The 20,494-nt window shown below is 41.2% G+C and overlaps 1 protein-coding gene across 11 annotated transcripts in view; it reads right to left on the bottom strand.

Moving 5' to 3' along the window:
* MEGF11 (multiple EGF like domains 11) overlaps positions 1 to 20,494 on the bottom strand; it is a 278,484-nt gene that overhangs the window by 37,597 nt on the left and 220,393 nt on the right. For all 11 annotated transcript variants that reach the window (XR_011741045.1, XM_071813949.1, XM_071813953.1 and 8 more), the window contains 5 exons: positions 18,412 to 18,532; positions 17,041 to 17,204; positions 16,534 to 16,636; positions 3,353 to 3,499; positions 637 to 771 (listed from right to left, as the gene is read on the bottom strand). Coding sequence is in view for 10 of the 11 variants with exons in the window: in XM_071813949.1 (XP_071670050.1) it covers positions 637 to 771; positions 3,353 to 3,499; positions 16,534 to 16,636; positions 17,041 to 17,204; positions 18,412 to 18,532 (670 nt within the window). In the remaining variant the exon portion in view is untranslated. The remainder of the gene's footprint in view (positions 1 to 636; positions 772 to 3,352; positions 3,500 to 16,533; positions 16,637 to 17,040; positions 17,205 to 18,411; positions 18,533 to 20,494) is intronic.

Below are 20,494 nucleotides of genomic sequence, written 5' to 3'. Positions count from 1 at the left end.
ACTGAAAATGGAACTTGTGGTTAAAAGTGGACCAACTTTCAAAGGTACAGAAAGGGCACGGACATTAGGGGGAGTTGAAGCTACTCTTCACCTGTGAAAATGAATTCACTCTCACCATCTCATTGCAAATTTTTCTGTCTCCTGCATGTGTGTTTGGGTGTGCATGATTTTAGGTATTCCAAGTCAGGGCCCAGACAGTTTAAATAAGGTTCTGTGCATTTACTGGGTGTTTGGGCTTGTGTATCTGAGCTGGCCTTTACCTTAACCAGTACCTACATCTCCCACTGAAAAAGAGTGCCACGAAGGTACCATCGACATGTAGGATACGACAGGCTTAGCAAAAAGGAAAATGAAACCATTGCATGGCTGATTATTTACAGCAGGTGTCTCATTCCATATTCATTTCAATACAGAGCAGCAGACTTGTTTTATTTATGAAAGCAGGAGCACATCATATTTACAAAAGGTTGACTAAGTAACTATTTGCATTTTACCTCTGAAGTAAAGAATTTCTTGTGATCTAGACTGCTGCAACAAGGAAAAAAAGGCAGGAACCTTGTGATCCATCTCGCTGCAAAGTCACAGACATGGAAACTTAGGAAAGGAGGGGGCACTTGGGGGTCTTGGGCTCAGTACCTTGGTTGCAGAGAGCGCCGAAGAATCCAGGCAAGCAGTCGCAGTGTCCCGACACGTGGTGGCAAGGGCCGCTGCTGTGCACACACTGAGGGCACGGCTGGCTGCAGTGGTGTCCGTAAAAGCCGGGGGGACAAACTGAAGGCAAACCAAAATAAGCTGTCACAGGTTTTCAGAAGATTTCTCATTGCTGAGAGCTTTCTGATTCTCCCTCTGTCTTAACCCCAAACCAATATTTCTTCATTTATAAAAACACAATTTTTTGAACAGCTGAAATTATGAAGCCTGTTGAATTATTCCACTTCTAATAAAGTGCAAGCCCTGAGTAAAACTGCTCCTGTGGTTCAAATATTCACACCATCCTAACTCATTTAAGTCCCTGGCCATTTAATAATACAGCTGAGCTCTCTCAGCAGCCGTTCTCTCTCAAGACACTAATTTGAGTCTCTCTAGCCTGCTTCAGCTAAACTCTTTTACAAAACATGAGAGTTGAAGATGGTTCAGACCTCACAGCCCACTGGCAGACACGGTTAATACCTCATAATGTGTTCCACAGGCAGGAAAAGAAACACACGTGCACAGACAACAGAAACTCAGATGTCATTTTCTTAGGAAATTAAGCTAGGAAATCAGAGAAGGTGTATTAAGAAATGCTCAAAATTTTATGTCTAAACAAATATGTCAAAAGCCGATTTCTAAACATATTAGGGGTAATACCTGTGTGCAATTGGGACAGTTTATACATGCCAGTGCAGGAGCAGCACCCATCAGTGATGAACAGAATCTAAAAATGGTAATTACAGTAACAGCATACAAAATCACCTAATTTGCATCAGTAATCACACCAGATAGCTGAGTAAATTGGTCATGAACTGTGTGCTTGATTTGCTTAGAAGCTGGATTGAAATTATTATAGAATTTGTCCATAAAGTATAGGGCCAAGATTATGCCTCAATATCTCTTATAAACGTGTGTTGTTGCTTCTAAGCACATGTAGAATGAAAAACCACCTACCATCTAAACATTCACTGCTATAGATAAGCACAAAGAAATGTTAAATTGCAGTAACTGTAAAAATAACTCTATATGTTTTTATTTTTACTCCTGTCATTCTCTGTTATATAGTTCTGGCTCAGTGGTTACTGTATCATTCCGTTGTATTTTTTCACCAAATGACAATTCTTCCCTTGGTCCCCACGTTCACAGAGGGTGTCAAGTTCTTACACTACTGCAGCTTTCCAGCTGGAACTCAGCCGACAGGTTTGTCGATGACGCACTAGGTACAGAACAACCTGGATCATTCCTGGAGACACTTTGGCAGGCCTAAGAGTAGTAAACTATCCCAGTGTCTCACGGAAGCCTGATTACACAGAACAACCTGGCTGAGTATTATCTTCAGTACTGCCCTTTATAGGCTAAATTCTGTTTCTAAATGAATTTCCAAGAGAAAAAAGGGAATGATTCTGAGAGCAAACTTAGCAGGCTAAAGCTACCTTTACCTGCAGAAGTGTCTTGAGCCCCAGTCTCACAGAAGAGGTGGGAGCAAGCTGAATTCCATGGCCATATATTCAGAAGAGGCATTTCCCCAGTCGGGAGGAAGATTTCTCCCCATTAGTTCCTCAGCAAATATCCTCAGGGAGCATCCTGCTGACTGGAGTTGCAAGCTGGGGATATGGTTTGCCCCTTGTAGCCTACTTGACATCAGCTGATAAAACGAAGCTGGTTTCTGTCATCTCAGAAAGGTCAGAAACTATTAACTTCTGGAAGTTTCTCACTCTTAGGGTTTCAAATTTGTAAAACAATTTCTTCCTCAATTCCCTGAAGCTCTGAGCACCACATTTTAGCCTTGGAGAGAGGTTTTACAGCTACCTAGATATGCTGAAGCACCTGGAAATTGGGGTTTATAATGGAAATGCTTATAGGCCATTAACTACAGCAGTGCTAGAGGTCATCGTTATAATGGCTTTAAATAAAAACTGTCAGCTACAAATTATTTTTAGAGATGAGTGTGTTCTAGTGTCAAGTGTAACTGGTGAAATCAAAGGGGATATATGAATTGGGCATGCATAATGTCTTACAGGAAGAAGAGCTGCTGCAGAAAAGGAAGACAAATCCATTTCTTGTTTACACAGGAAGAAGGCCACATGTAGTGGATCAGTGAATAAGGGTCCCTAAGGGGCAAATGCAGCTTCCCAGATAAAGCAAATGAGGGGATTTTTATGTCCTTGGCACATTGTAATACGTAGCAGCAGAGCATCTGACAGGAGCTGTTTCAGGCTGCTGTGTTTCTTTTTCTGGTATAGAAGAAAACAGTGTCTTGTTATTTTGATAGCCAATGCTCATCCACCCGTCATTAAGTGATGGGTCATAGGTGGGTGTTTAATAGATATCTTATAGTTTACCACCACTTAATTGTAAAACTGTTTTTGCCCAGATCCTCTCAAGTTTGGTATGTAAAGGTATTGCTCCCTTCAGGTCACCTGTGACCCCCAGGTGCTGTGGAAGACCAGAAGAAGAAACACAAGGCACAACTCAAGACAGTAGAGTCTCAACTTCTTGATCAAGAAGCATTCTTTCAGGCCAGCGTTTGCCCTTTGGAGGTTATAGCCTAAAACAACTCAGAAACCTGTGGCTCTGTCTGGTGTTATAAATGAGCATTTCTACCTGCTTTCCTTTTAATACCCCATTGGGTGTTACTAGTTTAAGAGGAAAATCTTACTTCTCTGGCACAAGGGTCCTCTGTATCCTGGTGCACAGTCACAGGTGCCATCCTCAGGGGAGCAGGATCCCCCATTCTCACAGTTGCAGGAGATGGAGCAGTTTGGTCCCCAACGGCCCTGGGTACATGTATTGTCACAGTGGATGCCTGAGGATGGAGAGGGACACGTCAGATATCACACAGCTCACTCTGCTCAGTGATCAAAGAAGCACTTGGCTGGACTGATACCTCACAGTACATCACAGAGCAAACAAGGGAGCCTAGAAGGAAAAGAGCTATCCTTTTATCTACTTAACAAGTGAAAATTAAGAAAATGCCAAACAGGTGATTTCTGCAGGTGTTAGTAGGCTCCTGCTCAGTCCTTAGCACCATTAAAGAAACTCTGCATGTCATCTGAGAGATGAAGGTCAGGAATTGCTTTAAAGTCACAAAATATCTCAAACAACTGGTCTGGAAATACGCAGTTGATTGAAGACTGATTACTTAACTGGAGGACCAAAAAAAAGCAAAATCAGGGTTCTGCAAAAACCTGTCCAGTGTTTGGGTTCTTGAACATATGTAAATTCAGATTAAAGCAGGCTTAAAACACAGTGCTCTGAGTTATTGTGCACAACCCACACCCACCTAGAGCTCTGAGTTCCACGTTAACGAACCAAGTTCTGATGGAGTGAGTGGCCATATGTGAGCACCAGCACCGTTTGCATATTCGATAGAGACCTGCCAGTCTAGCTCTCAGTGATTCCTGGGGTTGTTGTTTGATATTTATTGTTATGAAAAGCCAAGCTTGGAAACACTGAAAGAAGCAGACAGTCAGAAAGCTTAACGTGAGGCTCCTGGCATTGTTTCAACTGTTTGTGTTTTAACCGGCGACTTTTATAAACAACTTTGTGCCATGACTTGTCGTGTACGCATGTAATCCAAGGATCTGATCCTGCACACCACTACTTACATCACAGGGTAAGACAGTACCAATACCTGCAATTAGCAGAGCTATTTGCATGATCAAGGGCTCCTCAGATTGAAAAAGCTTTGCAGGACCATGAACTAACAGAGACATGAAGCAGTGCCAGCTGCAGGGAGCAGTGTTAGCAGCAGCACGCTGCAGATACTGATAAATACAGCAAAAATGAATCACAGACCGGCTTAAAAATCCTCCTAACAACATTACCACATCGGGTGCCTTACAACTGTGCTGCCAAGATGTGATGGGATGTACACGGGCCCTAGCTAGACTTTCAACATGAAGATGGTTCTTTATCATCCATGCACATGTTCCCGCTGCATAATGGGATAAATGCAGACAAGGGCTCGGCCAGAGGTTGGATTAGTGCACAGCTAAGGAGAAATACAATCCCGAGTAATTTCCTCCACCTCTGATAACTTCATCTGGATGCTACAGGTAATGGACTGTATTTGTGAAGCTGTGATCTGTACAGTCACCAAACTTTGAGGATTATTAAATCAGCTAAAACTCATTATAAACACACTTACGGTGCAGTTTCAAGTTGGTTTTATAAATCTCTGAAGTTAATACGTAATAAATACTGCAGAGGCAAAATTTCCCTTTTCTGAAGATTAATCACACAATTATAATGTCCCTTTCCTAGAAAATCTTAACTGAGTCTGGCAAAAGTACAGTTTGAAATGGGTTTTCTAGTAATACATGATCATAGCTTTATTTATAAAGAGGCATGGTCCATGCTGTAGAGCTTAATAAAAAACACATTAAAATACAGTAAAAACATAATACAAGCTCAATTTCTTAGTATCTCAGTAAATAAATCTGAAAAAAAAGGCATGCAAAAAGAGACAAGGAACATCTGTACTAGTAAAATCAAGAAAAACAGTTATTTTAACATATTACTCCCTACTCCCTTTGAAATCAAATATACACTTGGATTACTTAAACAGTAAATGTTGTGTGTGTGCATTTATGTAATACAGCAGCCACAGTACTCTGTAATTAAAAAGTCATACAATAAATTGTAAATAAATAAATTTATTTCATATTTGTGTGCATATATATTTATAGTTCTGAGAGTTTCAGCACAAGCTCCCAGAAATGAAATTCAGACACAAATGTAGAAAAATGTGTATCTTCTCCTCCTGACAGCAGCATTAAAAATACAATTCCTTCATTGTGAATGAACTATTTATAAATGGAGACAATTAAACGGCATTATTTCTTGTCTTTTTTGGCAAACTTTGGGGAAGAATGACATTGCCTCCTTTCTCTCAGAAGGTGGCTGCATTAGAATGCCAGGGCTGTTCTTTGCAGCAGCAAAGTCCTTCCTTTAGTAATGAATAATGAGGGATGTCTTCCTGCTCCTAACGAAGGCAATGAGTCATTATGAAGCCGATTGTTGTAACAAAATGTAAAAGGGGGGAAAGAAAACCTTCTAGAAGACACCGATACCGATACCCATTACAGCAGTTATTTATTTATAAATTTTCAGAAGACAACTGAGAAAGTGCCACAATCAAGTTTTATTACTTTATATTACCCTAAGATAATTCTCATGCAAGACTTCATTTTTGGAGGTTCCTACACCCTATTGAATTGCAAATGTAAATCAGAAGTTAAAATTACATCTGGACATGTGTGTCTTATGGAATTGTACTATAAAAAGCACCTTAATTTTACAATTCCCTAACTTGACAGCATATGAAGGGGGAGTCCATCCCTCCCAGCTACTTTACAGTCAGAGTCAGCGAACCAGCAAACTTCTTTCATGTAAAATTTTAATATTTACTCACAAATTTGCTGATGAACATTTCCGATAAACAATTAGTTTTCAATTTTCAGAAATATAAAAACATGCTGAAGTTGACACATCTCTGTATTATTCCATGTTACAATAACAGATTCCTAATTTATGAACAAATTCCTTGTTTCACAAGCGTGCTGTAGAAATTAGAAAGACAACTATCAGAAGTCCTTGAAGCTGCAGGGAGAAGTTCTATACATAAACTCTACTGCCTAGATACCAGGAAAATTATCTTACTGCCTGAGGCTGTGGTTCACAATTGCAGATACTAGTAGGAAATTACACTTCCAAGACCTTCTTAAACAATGTTCTGGGGGTGAATTGTAAATGAAATTCATATAACATATAAAATTACAGTTATCCACTGTGCGTGGGCAAAGGACATTGGCACTTTCATGCAGCGAGCCAGAGCCAAGGTAAGAGCAGGATCTGCTGTGGGTTTTAATTCAGTTCATGAAACAGCAGCTGCAAAACTTCATGGATTTGGGCTACTGGATTTCTACAAACACTGTCTGCTCTCGGTAGGATTTCCTCTGGACTGCTCTGGACATGGATTTAACTCTGTCCCAGGAGCAGCTTTGCTCCCCCTTCCCCACAGGATCTTCCTTTGCTCACATGCTGGCTAGGAAAACCAGTACTAAGCACCTGGATTGCTGCGTATGGTGTGAAAAACACAATCTGGAACAAACTTAACCCACCAGAGCAGCCATGACTGCACTCACATGGGTTGTATGGTAGTAATATATATCATATATTGTAGTCTGGTTCTGCTGCATAATGGCTGGAGAAGTGTGTGTCTGGTGACCCCGATATAAGTTTGTGTCTGGCTTTCATGGAGCAGTGTAAAATTTTACCAGATTAAGTTGGTTCTGTGGATTAGAATTCACAAATCAGTCTGTGATGGACTCAGCCAACATCCATACAACCCTCATGAAAAGGAGTAAGAAAAAGGAAAAAAAAAAAAAAAAAAGCAATCAACAAACCAAGCCACACAACTGGGAGGTAAGGCATCTATTGAAGAGCTGCTTCATATACTGCTTCCATAATAATCTTTGATGGCTTCAACGACAGCTTGTCAAAGTAATGCAGATTTAGTACTGCCTGTAACTACATCACACTGAAGGACTTTGGAGGGTGAAATTCCTGAAAGCCAGACATCAGCAGAATTCCCTTTTTCCCCTCTCCAGCTTACTTGTGCAATTGCACTCGTGCTTGGGGATTACATCTCTAACTCTTAATAAAGCCCACCATTGTTTTTCTGCTTTGTCTCTAGACAGTTGGAAACTAATACTCCAAACACAACAGAAGAGCAAAAATGGATGGAATAAATAAGAAGCAGTGGCCTATTTTTGACCATTGCTATCCCCTTGACAGCAGCCTCTGCAGCAGGCCCTGCATGCTGCCCAGCATCTCATCATTTTTCAGGGACAGAGAAATTTGATAAATTATAGGATGTAGCTTCCTTCGTCCATGTACTTTAATTTTATATCTACCAGTGTACAACTGTAATTATTTCTCTGAATAAGATCTTGTGCTTTTTTTTTTTTTTAATAGTCACAATCTAAAGACAGATGCAACATCAATTAGCTATGACAGGAATGATTTCAGCAGACATTTGAATCCAACACAAACACTGTGCTCTCCTCCACCTGTCTTTCAACATGACGTGAAGTCATAATAAACTCTTATTTCTGGCATTCGAATAGCTTTGGAAAGAACTGCTTTTTGTGCATAAATAGGCTTTGGATTTATGCAGGCAATACCATGGAGGCCTGAAGTTTGGTGAGTCATGCTTGGCTTTGATCTGGAATGCCTGGTGGCTTTTGTCCCTGGCACTACTAATCATTAATGGTGGTTCCTCTACCTGTTGACAGTACATGGTGACAAAACCACAACAGTAGCAATACTGCTTCAATAGCAGAAAACAGCTTAATGATCACAACTGCAAGGCTGTTCTGATGAGTAATTGTGGAAAGGGGGCCAGCAAGCACTTGGTCGGACTGAAAAGAGGTTTGGGAATGCACCACTGAACGGGATCTCAAGAAGGGACGGCTCCCTCGTGCCACTGCCCCGCTCTGGTGTCCCTCACGAGGGACGATCCCTACAGCAGCTGTGGCACATCTGTCACCAGCCGTCAGCCCGGGGGTTCCAAGGCCTGCGGGTGCCAGGCCACGGGCAGAGTCCACTGAGCTCACCTGGATATCTTGCCTTGGCCTCCCAAGTTGTACTTTTATTTCCAGTAATGATTTCTACAATCATACGTTCATGTTTTCTTCAGCCTTATTCCCTTCTCTTTCGCCAGTACTCTTATTACACTCATGTTTTCCCTATAAATTCTATTTAAATCAGGTTTGTACTTGAGATTAGATCAGAGCACCTTCCTAAGTAGTGAATAGTTTGCTGCTTCAGCCTATAAAAGGTAAAAGAACACTGAGTAATAACATAAGAAAGAACTGTCCGATTAGCTCTGGATCCAGCTGTTCAGAAGGAACTACAACAGCATACGAACAAGAGTTCACAAAGAATCCTTGATGCTTTTCTGCCACTTTTTGCATCTTCATATTTATTCCCACCTGAGGCAAACCCTGAAGTATTTGACTCAGATCCAGTCAGAAACACCACAGGACAATTTGTGACAGCTCAGCATCTAAGGATGCTGAAGAACAAGAAAATCTGCTTGGGGAGGGCAGCAGAGAGAAGAAAACATAAAGGAATCTCTCATAAAATTAAATGGAAACATTAAGAACTGAAGCTGCTCATCTGGTCTGCAAAATAAGCTATGTTTTTATACAGCAAAACTATTCAACAGACGTAACAGCAGCCACATTCTCATTATCTATGAACTTTTGTGGTGTTCTCAAAAGGCTTTTAGAACAGTGAACTTGTTTTCAATTTGATGTGGAGGAGCCCTTACTTACCTTGCTAAGCACCATTCACTGGTGGGCTTCAGAGGGGCGACTGCGTGTAACACCCCTCAGTCTAAATGAAAGCTCCATGATCTGGTTCTAGATAATGAAGAAAAAGCCTTTCCCCGCAGCCAGTGAAAAAATTCTAAATTCTCTCTTCTCTCATCATGCATGGGCGATTTATGCACCCATTAATGTAAGTGTTTTTCTGAAAGTAATACACTTACAGCCTAATGCACCTCTGTGGAGCACTAATCGTACCCCTATTTTTAATTATCTAGAGGAAACTCCAGATATGAATCATCCAACTCAGGGAATTTATGCAATAAAAGCTTTTGAGGCAAGAGACCTACCTCACAAGAAACTAAGTCAAAATGTTTGCTAAAATTAAGGATCATCTGGTTCCCTTTGCTACGGGTATTCTCCAGGGTGCACTACTGCAGCAAGCAAAGTTGTCATTAGCAGAAAGGGCAGATCTTGAAGAAAACAATACGAAAAGGAGTCAAGTCCTATGTTTCAGACCAAGAAGGAAGAGAAATCTGGGAAAGGCAGATGAACAGGAGGGAGGAACTGAAAAGCAGGAGCCATCTATTGCTTTCTTGGCTTTTAAACGTCCAAGCCCTCAAGCTAAGCCACCAGCTAAAAACAGAATATCAAGAGTTGTTGTACAACCAAATGTGTGGGAGCCTTTCGTGTTCAATAACATCGACTGAAATTCAACTTTTTCTCCTTTGCGTAGAATGGGAAGGAAGATATTTACGACATTTGTCACTGCAAACGCTTTCACCAAGAACATATACACACCACGTTTTAGCTTGCTGGCTGTTTACTGAATGATCTTTCTTTTTTCTTCCCTCACACACAGCATGCCAGCATCCAGTATGTAGTCTGCTGAAATGTTCACAAATAATTTTTCACTGCTTCTCACCCACATTTATTTATAGGTGAATGTATTGTACACACAGCCAAGGTTATACATAGAATACCTCTGTGTTAAAATGGAAAATGGTTGAATATCTCTATCATCAGGTTTCATTTTTTAGAAACCATGAAATTAATATAAGCCAGGATGTCATCCAAGCTATATCTTTAAATTTAATTTAAAAGCTGTCCTTTAATAAGTGAAAATAACCCCCAAAATAAATACAAAGATAAATGAACCCGTATCTCTTCGGTGTTTATAAGACTAATACTGCAATAATTTGCATGCATGCTTAAGTTTAGCAGTAGGCTTACTGCAGGTTCTAATTATAGTCTGAGGGTCTGATCCAACTCCCACTGAATGAGTGGCAAAAATCCAGTTGATTTCATGAAAGGTGAAATATAGACTGAATCTGGCGCAGGACAAATACAACCAAACCTCTCTTAGATGAGAATCTGGAGCCCCCTAGATATCTGCCAAGGAATGCACAGACATAATTAATGTCAGGACATCAATGAAGTCTTTGATATAACTTCATAATTCATATTTTTTGAAATTAGCCCTATATCAGCGGGAACCATACTTAAAGGCTCCTGTCAAAGAGAGAATTTTTAAGCACAGCCTGACATTAAAATCTTATCAACTCACTTGAAATTAAGTCAATGAAAAATTAAAGCTAATTTCTAATAAGCTTATGTTACATTCATAGACTAAAGGGCACTTGTCGAATCCAGAGCATAAGCATACCTTTTCATATGGAAAAGCTTTTCACATTTGAAAGGCAGAGGCCAGAAGAGAGGCTAAAATGCACCATTTTAGACTGACTCTAAAAGTGTCTAGTTTTTCTCTCTGTTTAAAGCTAATGTCAGGATACAGAATAATCACAGAAATAAATTATTAATTTAAAAATCTGGGATAAGATTGCCAAAAGTGATAAGTGCAAAGTGTAGTTTTGATAAGGGAATTAGACATCTAGAAACTGCACGTTTAATAGGAACTTACTATTGCTCCATTCTGATACTTTAGGCTTTGTATTAGAAACCGTGAGAGTAAGAAACAGTCTGATTTTAATAAAAAGCCAACCCACAACACTATGAATTCTAAAATACTGTGGATCTCTCCCGCTAAAAACCCGTAGGTGCATAAAACAAGTCCTAGATTTTTCCTCATTTTAAAGATGCGTGGAAAAGTCAGCTACCAACTATATCAGTATGTTTTTGGAGCTGATCTATTAACGGCAATATTTTGCCATGGAATTATTTTGGCTTCAACTCAGTACAGCTGCAGATAGGATCTGGCCCCAAGATTATGAAGTGCAATGGAAGAAAAGTCATAGTAATGCAAACAAAATGCATTTTATGGGAAGCTAAATGGATTTATTTTTTTTTCTCAAAAGACAGACCAACTTTTGGCAAAGAACTCAGAAAAAGTCAAGTTAAAAATACCTTAGAGCTCACCGTCAAAGTGGCCACTGTTTCTTTAAAATTCAAAAAGGCCTTCCCTTGAGTAACAGGCTTATCAGTTTTACTGAATTAATGTGTCCACAGGAGGGAAGAAACATGTTTCTGTGGTTGAGTGACAGTGCAGATGTCACTCGCAGCCTGCAAATTCTCCTGAACGCGAAGGCTCATTCCTCAAAGCTCACCTTATCTGTGACCAGCCCAGGACTCCTGACCCCGTTAACTCGCTTATACAATCACTTGTGGAAATCCCTACAACTCGAGACCAGCACAACTCCCGCACAATATTTCTGGACATGATAAGAGACAATTAGGGTCTATGTTGCTCGCAATATATGAAAGTTATTGAGGTTGTAAAGGACAGCGCAATATATATTTTGATTTCCCGTATGTAACGGCAAAGAGGGAGGGTGCTCTTATGAGACATGAATGAAGCCCAAAGGTGAAAAGTACCAATGCAATAACAAGATGTTTCTTCGTTACCAGCATATATTATTATCATACCTGTATTTGCCGTCCTGCGTAATTAAGGAAAATCTATGAGGGGTTCTTTTATAATTAACTATGGGATGCACACTTCTCTATTCTCCATCTCACATCTACAGTACCATCCTATTTTCCCCACACACATTTAGGATGTTAAAATCTACTGAATAAACTTCAGCTTCAGATATTCAGAAAAGCTACTGAGTAAACTAGTTCAGCGGATAACTGAGATAGCATCGTGTTATGTAAAAAAGAATGTGATACAAAAAAAACCCAGACAGAACTAAGATTCGGATAAGACAGCATTTCAGATTAAAGGAATTCAGATAAACAGGATTTTCACTGACCTTAACATTTACAGGAATGGAATATATCCCCCTGCAGATTGCTTCTTATTTAATCCCACTGTAATATCTGAAAGGTTAACAAAATACACACTGCCACAATTAACTTCAAGCACATTGAGTCGTTCCAGGGAGGAAATGAGTTTGCTGTGCATAGCAGCCAGGCCTGCAGCTTTCCTTTCCGTGATCTGTCTGCGAGCGGGACGTCTGACTGTGCAAACGGACGGACTCGGGTCTCAGAGACAGGATGAGCAATGGCCACATCTGGCTCACCAGAGTCCTGCTGCCTGGCTTAGGTTGAGCACAAAGGCAGCACCTCCAGAAATTAGAGGACAGATCAGCAGCTGTGACCGATTTAATTACTGAGGGTCACAGTGAGTAACCCAGCTAAAGGCTATGGAGTAATAACTAGTTGGTATCTGTGAGGAAGGCATTTCTGGTGGGAACATGCTGCCTTGAGGAGACAGAACCCACCTGTTGGGGTTTGCAGTTCAGTTGGACCCCACACAGCTCAGCTGGAGCTGGAATTTCCAGAGCCACGCAGCCTCACACCTACCAGAGGAACGTCACCTCCCCAGCGTCTGACCCACCTCAGCAAGGCTACAAGGGCATTCAGTCCCTTTCTGTCCAGTTTCAGGTTATTTATTAAGTAAGAGGAGCCTAATTGAAATTTATGACCTTGTCACTGTCACTGAGCATCCAGGAGACGAGGCTGCGCCTGGGCAAGATGACACCATACCCACATCTAGGACCTGTTGGCTTGCACACTACTTCCAAGCAATGCTCCACCGCGCAGATTTCTGCACTTGCATTCTCTTTGAGGAATCAGTGTGTGCCAGGTCCCTAATTAACCAAATGCAATTAGCACTGAAGCACTCAATTTTCAAGCATTTTCATTTTAACCTGCGTGTACACAAAATAACACCTCTTCCACAAATGACTCGTGTGTCGGGAGCTTTAAGGCATCTGTGTGCACACATACACAGAGCTGCAAGCACAGAAGCGACATGTATCTAAAATGCATGGCAGATCTGGAGTAAGAGAGACCCTTATTAATCTTTAGAGAATAATCAGCCTAATGAGTCAAGACTTGATCCACCTGTGGGCTACATTTTTTCTTTCTAACCTAGCAATAGATATGAACATGTCTTCTTTTGATTTGAAGAGCACTATTTCTCTTATGAGGACATGCGTACGCAGCACTGGTGCAAGCTGGAGAACTCCAGTCGGTGCACGGCTGAGCCCTGATTGCAGCTGACATTTCCTTCATGTGGAAGAGAATTCAGCTCTGCACTGTGACAACGGGTCACAGATCTGATTTATCCACATTCAAACATGTTTCACTTTGCTTGTACCGCATGAGAACGTTTTACCAACATGGTTTTGGTCTTTTATGTACAAATATCATGCTTGACATTCTGTCTACAAAGCCGTTCGTGATACAACGTGCCTGTGTACCTGGCACTCACGACAGGGCACAATCATCCTTGGATCAGATCTAACTTCTGCCTTTGGCTGCACATGTGCAGTTCCCCACTGAACTGAATGGAAACTGTACATGTATGTCTCTAAGCAGCTTGTTGCCAACGTGCTTATTTATGTATGCAGCTGGTTTGTTCAGCTTTGTGATCTCCTGGTTGACATGTGGGAATCTCTTCATCATCTTCCTCTCTGCTGGGTGCACCCAGCTCCTGAAAATTACCCTTCCCCAGCCATAGACACGGAAGGGCATTGTCCTGAGTAATAGTCTCGATGGGTGCAGTTGTAACATCATAAAAGGACGGCACACTGCTATTAATGACAATGTATGCTACTCTTTATATGTCTTTTTGATTCTTTTTCCAATCTTCCTCCACGCTCTTACCATCTATCAGTCTCTGAAGGTTTATATCGGTAACATCTTGAAATTCACTTTAAAGAAAATGGGTTCAATCTTCTCCTTGATCTTTACATAGAACATGACATCAAGAGGGGGTCCCACATGTGGGATGAACATACAGACTATGCTATTTCAGATGAAGTTTTGTGGCTATTAGGATCAGAAAGCCACGTGAATTCTCTGTCTGGTGTGAGTGGGCAGGAAAACCTTCAGATGTTCCATGATCCTGAACTTTTCTGATCTTTTTCAGGCCATGCCTAATTAGTACCAAATTCAGAAAGCAAAAATTTAAGCCTGAATTATTTATCATGTCATATTTATAAAATGCACCGCAATACACATCATGGCCTAATTCACAACAACTACAGATAAGATTAATCTTTCTCCAATGCCACACTCCTTAGTATGAAAATATAATTATTTAGCAGAAGAGTTTCTTAAATTGTGTACTTTCAAACCGGTATGAACAGAATTTCTCCTGGTGTCTGGAGCTAAGTAAAGTGGAAAAAACTCTGGAAGCAGAATTGACAAAACACATGTTGGTTCTGTCTATCAGCATTTCCAGTGTGCACCTTACATGGCCCTGTCAACATCTCAACTCCAACCTGGTCTCCAATGCTAAAGTAATATTGTCCTCCCTAAAATGTGATCCTGAAGAAGTGAGTTCCTGAATTGCAGGGACACATGGAAGGATAAAGTGGTCAGTTTGCACTAAATCCCTTACAAGTTAATATATATTTATCTTGCTCAATATGGAAATTAAAAGATGGATATCCGAGAAACTATTCTTACCTTTACTTGGAGTAATTTGTATCTGCATTTGATGTACCTTTATAGATGTGCATGGGAGTAAGTATAGGGTATTTGTTGCAAATGCTTTTGAAAAAAAGCCACGTCTTTAGTCTGCATTGTCTGCGAAGTACATGTTCTGCAGTTTCTTCTGGAATGTTACATCCAGAAAGATGCATAATAAACTTTTAGAGTGTATAAATATATCTCTTTAATTTAGCATACTTTTAAAGACCATTTTCTCCCTTAAAGAAACTCACAATCACTACAGGAAAGCCTACCAGCTTTTTCTCTGATGAACATCAAGAATGCACAGTAGGGTTTTAAAGCCTGATAAATGGATATATTGATGGTAAAGAGGCTCAGAGAAAGATTAATGCAGTCCACTGAGTGAAGAATGCGAGCTGGAGGAGGAGATACTAGTGAGTTTATAAATTGGGTTTTCTTGTAGGAAAAACACCCTTCTTGGGGACACATGCCCAGTATCTTTGTAAAATAGCTTTGTTATAAGCAGTGTGTAGAACCTCCTATTTTTGTGTTTTATTTAATTCTTAAAAGATTTTTTTCTGTTGTACATTCTAGGTATAATTTCATGGCTTTTGCTTCATGCTTCTCGGAGCTGAGCTGCTGTGGTGATGTTCTCTCCATCAGAAATGGAAGGGATGCATTGGGTAAGGTGACCGTATCCCAGCTTTGGCTGCCTCATCAGCCTGCCTCACTCCACACATTCTTCCAACTTGTATTAATTCTTCCAAATGTATTGCTGTTAATATAAATGGATTTTGATTGTCAGTGCCACTGGTGGTTCTGGAGTTATGGGCAAGAACATGTTTATTTCCCTCCAGAGAGCTAAGGAAGACTAACCAGTATTTTAGGCAGCTAAGTGTGAAATACCGGTTGAATCAATAAGTTGTCCCCACTGCTGTTATGTGAGCTGTCAAAAGCTGGCAAAGAGACATATCGGACATACTGGTGTGGAGTCAAGTACAGGTCTGACTGTACTCCAGCCTGGACTCTCCGACTTCACTGAATATTCCTCTTTTCCTTTGTTCAATCATGAGATCTCTTTGTCAAATCAGCACTAATCTCCTCTCCATAACCACCCTTCTGTGTGACAAGAAGCATGGGAAAAGAGGAAAAGCATAAAGACAACGTTTTGTGCCAAACACGGGGTTTGTGTGATGGAGCAGCTGCAATAATGACTCTTTGCATTCAGAAAACTCCAACCTGCACCCCAGGTGTGATGGTCCCAGGATTCACTGTATCCCAAATGAACCCTTGCGGAAAGGGCTACTCAAGGAGAAAAGCTCTGCAGGATTTCCAGATGATCCGCATCCCTCCTGAGGATTCTTTTTACAGAAGGCTAACATCTGGCTCCACTTTTGGAGCCATCTTCAGCTCATCTGAATATAAATTTAATGAGTGTCAATTATTGTCACCATCATGAGGGATTTAAATATGGGTAAGTTCAGCTGATCTTGTCTCAATCTATTATTTAAAAGTTTGCAGTTACAAGTCCAGTGTTATAACTGATGCAAGAGCAAAGCAAAACAACCTACCAAACCCTCCCAAAAAACCCCAAACAACAAAACACCCAAAGGTTTACAAAGGTAATTGCTAATTTTACCTGTCCAGCCTGCAAGGCAGCAGCAGTAACCAGTGACAGGATCGCACCCATCTGCGTGGCTACAGTCACAACGTTCGCTGCAATTAAGACCATATGTTCCATCCTTCCAAAAAATATAAATACAAAAGTCTCTCAGTAATCAGTTTTTGTTCTAAAATGTGCAAAATCATCTATCATGTCCCTCTTAATGCTGAGTTGCATTTTTAAAATTAACAGAGAGAGGAAGACAGAAACAACTGAGTGCCTAACATTTCTATATAGTACCAAATGAGGAATCACTTTAAAAAATGATGTTCAAGAAAATGCAGATAACATGGCAATAGTTCTGGTAAAATATAATGCAAAGTATAATACATCTGCTTGACTGCTAGAACCCCAATCTGTTATTTAGACGTTATTTCCTTCAGATATCTGCAGACAAATGAGATACTGACCTACGGCACATTTAGAAGAGCTATGTGGGCTATGGCTTTACAGGGGATGCCATACCACCCCAGCTGCACTTACGGGACATGGCTGGTCACAGAAGTCCCCTTGCCAGCCAGGTGAGCAGAGACAAAAGCCATCAGCCGGTCTGCATGCTGCTCCGTTTGTGCAATAACACGTCTGGTTACAGTTAAGACCCCAACTTCCACTGGAACACGGAATAGAGCAATCCACTCCTTGCCACCCTACAGAAATGCAGGAGAGAAACAGCATTTGGGATGTTTTCTTGAAAAAAGCAGGGCAGAGATGGCAAGAAAGGCTGGTTGTAAACTGCAGCTCTTTGATTTAAAGACCAAGACCTGATCTTGGTGTAAATATAAGATTGACCCTTTAATTATGACCTCCTGACTTCATCCACCAGCATCTATATGTACGGAATGTTGATATAGGTATCCCTGTATTGGTTGTTTACCACACTCAGGTGTCTGGTGCCTCTCTGGTAATGCCTGGCAGGCTGGAGGCCTCCTGATCAACAAGAACGCAAGAACCCTGGCCTTCCACGCTGCCTGTTTCTTACCTCATATTTTTTTGAGAATGCTCTTTAATATAAAGAAGCTATTACATCTATAAAAAGACCAAGGCCATCATTTCTAGCCATTAAGCCTCAAATCTTAACTACCAGCCGCACAATGGCTTTCATTACACTGCAGCTGTACGTAATGGAGTTGAGCAGTAACTCATGGTTTATACATGCTCATTAAATGGAGTTCTACTGTGATCCATTAACTCATGTTTGAAATGCCAGATTTTATTGTTATTTGCCTCACTTCTGTTTTAGGGCTTATGTATGCCACACAGCCATAGCTCAGGTTGGTATTCTGTGGGAAGGTGCTGCTGCATGGGGTACATAAGGGACACTGTGTCATGGAACAGTACAAGGTTTCTCAGGTGATTACTGGATACATGGGCTGTGCTCAGTTCTAAGCACATACAGGAATTATGGACACATGTGGGAAGAAAAGAGGTTTGTCTTGCAATGTCTCCGAAGCAGGCAAGTCGTCTTCTTTCCCCAGATAAAGACACCCACATCCTGCAACCCCGTGCTGGCTCAGGGGACAGGAGTCCTGCAGAAATGGGGCAGCAAAATGATAGAGAAAAAAACCACAAGAGTCTGGGCATTGCTCTGCATCACTCTGGAGAGGAGCTGTGGCTCTGCCAGCACACTTAGTTCTGTGACCTGTTCTTGCGGCAGAGCAGTGAAGTCTGGCCCCTGTTCAGGGCAGAGACAAAACAGTCAAGCCGCTGTTGGGTTTTGATACTTGGGCAGATTGTTGAATTACTGACAGGCACAAGAAAATAGTGGAGTTACTGGCTGCACAGCTGTGACACTGGAAAAGGGGAGAAGGGTTGATGCCAAATTGCAGACAATTGTTAAATCTGAATTTTGTTTACCTTCTTTGCAATAGCACAGACCATCCACAGGGGAACACGCACCATCATTTTTGCAATTACAAACTGATGAGCAATTGGTTCCGTAGGTTCCTGCCATGCAGGTAATGGTGCAGTCATCTCCCTGCAAACCAAAAAAGGACAGAGTCAGCTGAAGGAATCCGAATTGCAGGAAATTCCCCTCTCTGCACAGGGAGGCTCTCTCTTCCAAAACAGTGAGCAGGGTGTTATGAGTTGATTGCTGAGTCTCAAGCACTTGTGCAGTCACCGCTGCTTCCCATGATTACGATGTAATTAGCGCTTTGATTGACTTGGGGGGAAGGGACAAGTTTCTGGCATTCATTCAGCAGGAGGTGGGGAAGTTACAAAAACAAACCTCCTAGAACAGATGTTAGATCATTAAGCAAAACATCACTTATGAAACACTAATCACAAAATATACAGTCTGAAACCATGCAAAGATTGCTCTGCATTTCTTGGAAAATATATTCTAAGAATCAGGTTGTTAAAAAGCCGAAGGATCTTGTACATGCTCATCTTCCACGGACTGACAGAGAGAAAAACTACATGGCAGGTGCATTAGACCTTTTTGAAGTGTAGCTGGTACCTGCATTTGTTTTCAATGAATTTGCATGAGATTGTGACTTCAGGAAGAACACCGAACAAGGAACGATGCGTCTATCAGAGAGAGGAGGCACATAGAGCAGAACACACAAACAGATCGCCTCACGCCTCTGTCTTATTTCTCCTTTAGGCGTGGGGAAAACAAGGGAGAGTAAATACTTATATGATACAGAAATATAGAATATTTCAACAATAAATTATGGTACGCTGTATGCACTGATGAGCTTGTTTGGCTGAGAGACAGAGTTCTTACTAATATTGTTCATCTGATACAACAAAGGAATTAAAATGTGAGCACAATTCTTTAAACCTACTTACTGTGTCCCATAGTCAGGTCTGCATAGGGTAGCACACACAAGGTTTTTTTGCTTCTTTTTCTGTGTGTAGTCCTGGCTTTCACATCACAAATTAGGTCCTAAATTTACTTCTTCAGTGAGTCAAACCTTAATAATTTAGTTCTATGTCAGAGAAAGCTATCCTACTCCAAAGTTAAATAGTAACTACATTGTACAGTGTGACCTATACCATAGCTCAGGGGAAAAGATATTGGTCAAAATGTACTTCTGCAGGTGAGAGGCTTCACTGTCTGATAGGAGGATCCATTTATCAGGAGATAAATGCACAAAATGTCAGGTTCCCTATGCCATGGCAAGTACCTCCAGGAGCCTGTATATCACAGCATCCGACACTGAGACAGTAAAAGGAAATATGAACAGATTTTTGAGCACTATGAAGCCCCATATGCTTGCTGTAGCAGTTCTGCCTAGCACCAGTATGACTCATCCTATTTTATACTAAAAACTTTGGTTTAGGGGGAAGTAACAGAAAAGGTTAAAATAAGTACCGCTCAGAAATAAATCCTACGAGTCTGTGATTTTTGAGTGAAAGCAGTGTTTGTAAAAGATGCTATCTTTGACCTTGGCAGAGTAAAACAAGTTCCCCTGAAAAGGCCTGGCAGGAAAAGGTGCTGTCTCGACAGCCAGAACATCCGAAGGCGGCTGCCCCTCATTACCCTGCCAGCACGGCTCCGGAATGAGCCGCGGAACCTCGAGCAAGCGGGACGGCAGAGGGACATTCAGCCTCCACGCCTAATCAATCCTCCGCCTTTCTCCTGCCTGTGACAATTAGACAGCCAATTAGCAGCACTTAGAAAGCTGTATCTTGTGTGAATGGAACTCCCAATTCATTTAATGTACAACACACAAGTGCTGGTATCGCTAATAATTTCTATGACAACTGACCTTTTCTGGATTTGAACTAGAAGTAAAAAAAGAAATTAAAAAAAAAAAAAAATAAAGCAAAGAGTAGAACACATGGATGTGGAGCTAAAATATCCCCTTGGGAACCAGATGAACTAAACTAGCATCTGGGCCCTGGGTGGAAGCAGAAGGCGGATTTCCAGCTCCTCGGAGACTCCCTGGGACCGCGGAGCAGCTCGTGTGACGTGTAGTTCTCCCTGGCC

The sequence above is a fragment of the Patagioenas fasciata genome, chromosome 12 (assembly GCF_037038585.1).
Source record: "Patagioenas fasciata isolate bPatFas1 chromosome 12, bPatFas1.hap1, whole genome shotgun sequence".
Classification (NCBI taxonomy): Eukaryota; Metazoa; Chordata; class Aves; order Columbiformes; family Columbidae; genus Patagioenas; species Patagioenas fasciata.
The sequence above is the reverse complement of the archived record's forward strand: the minus strand, read 5'-3'. Positions and strand labels throughout refer to the sequence as shown.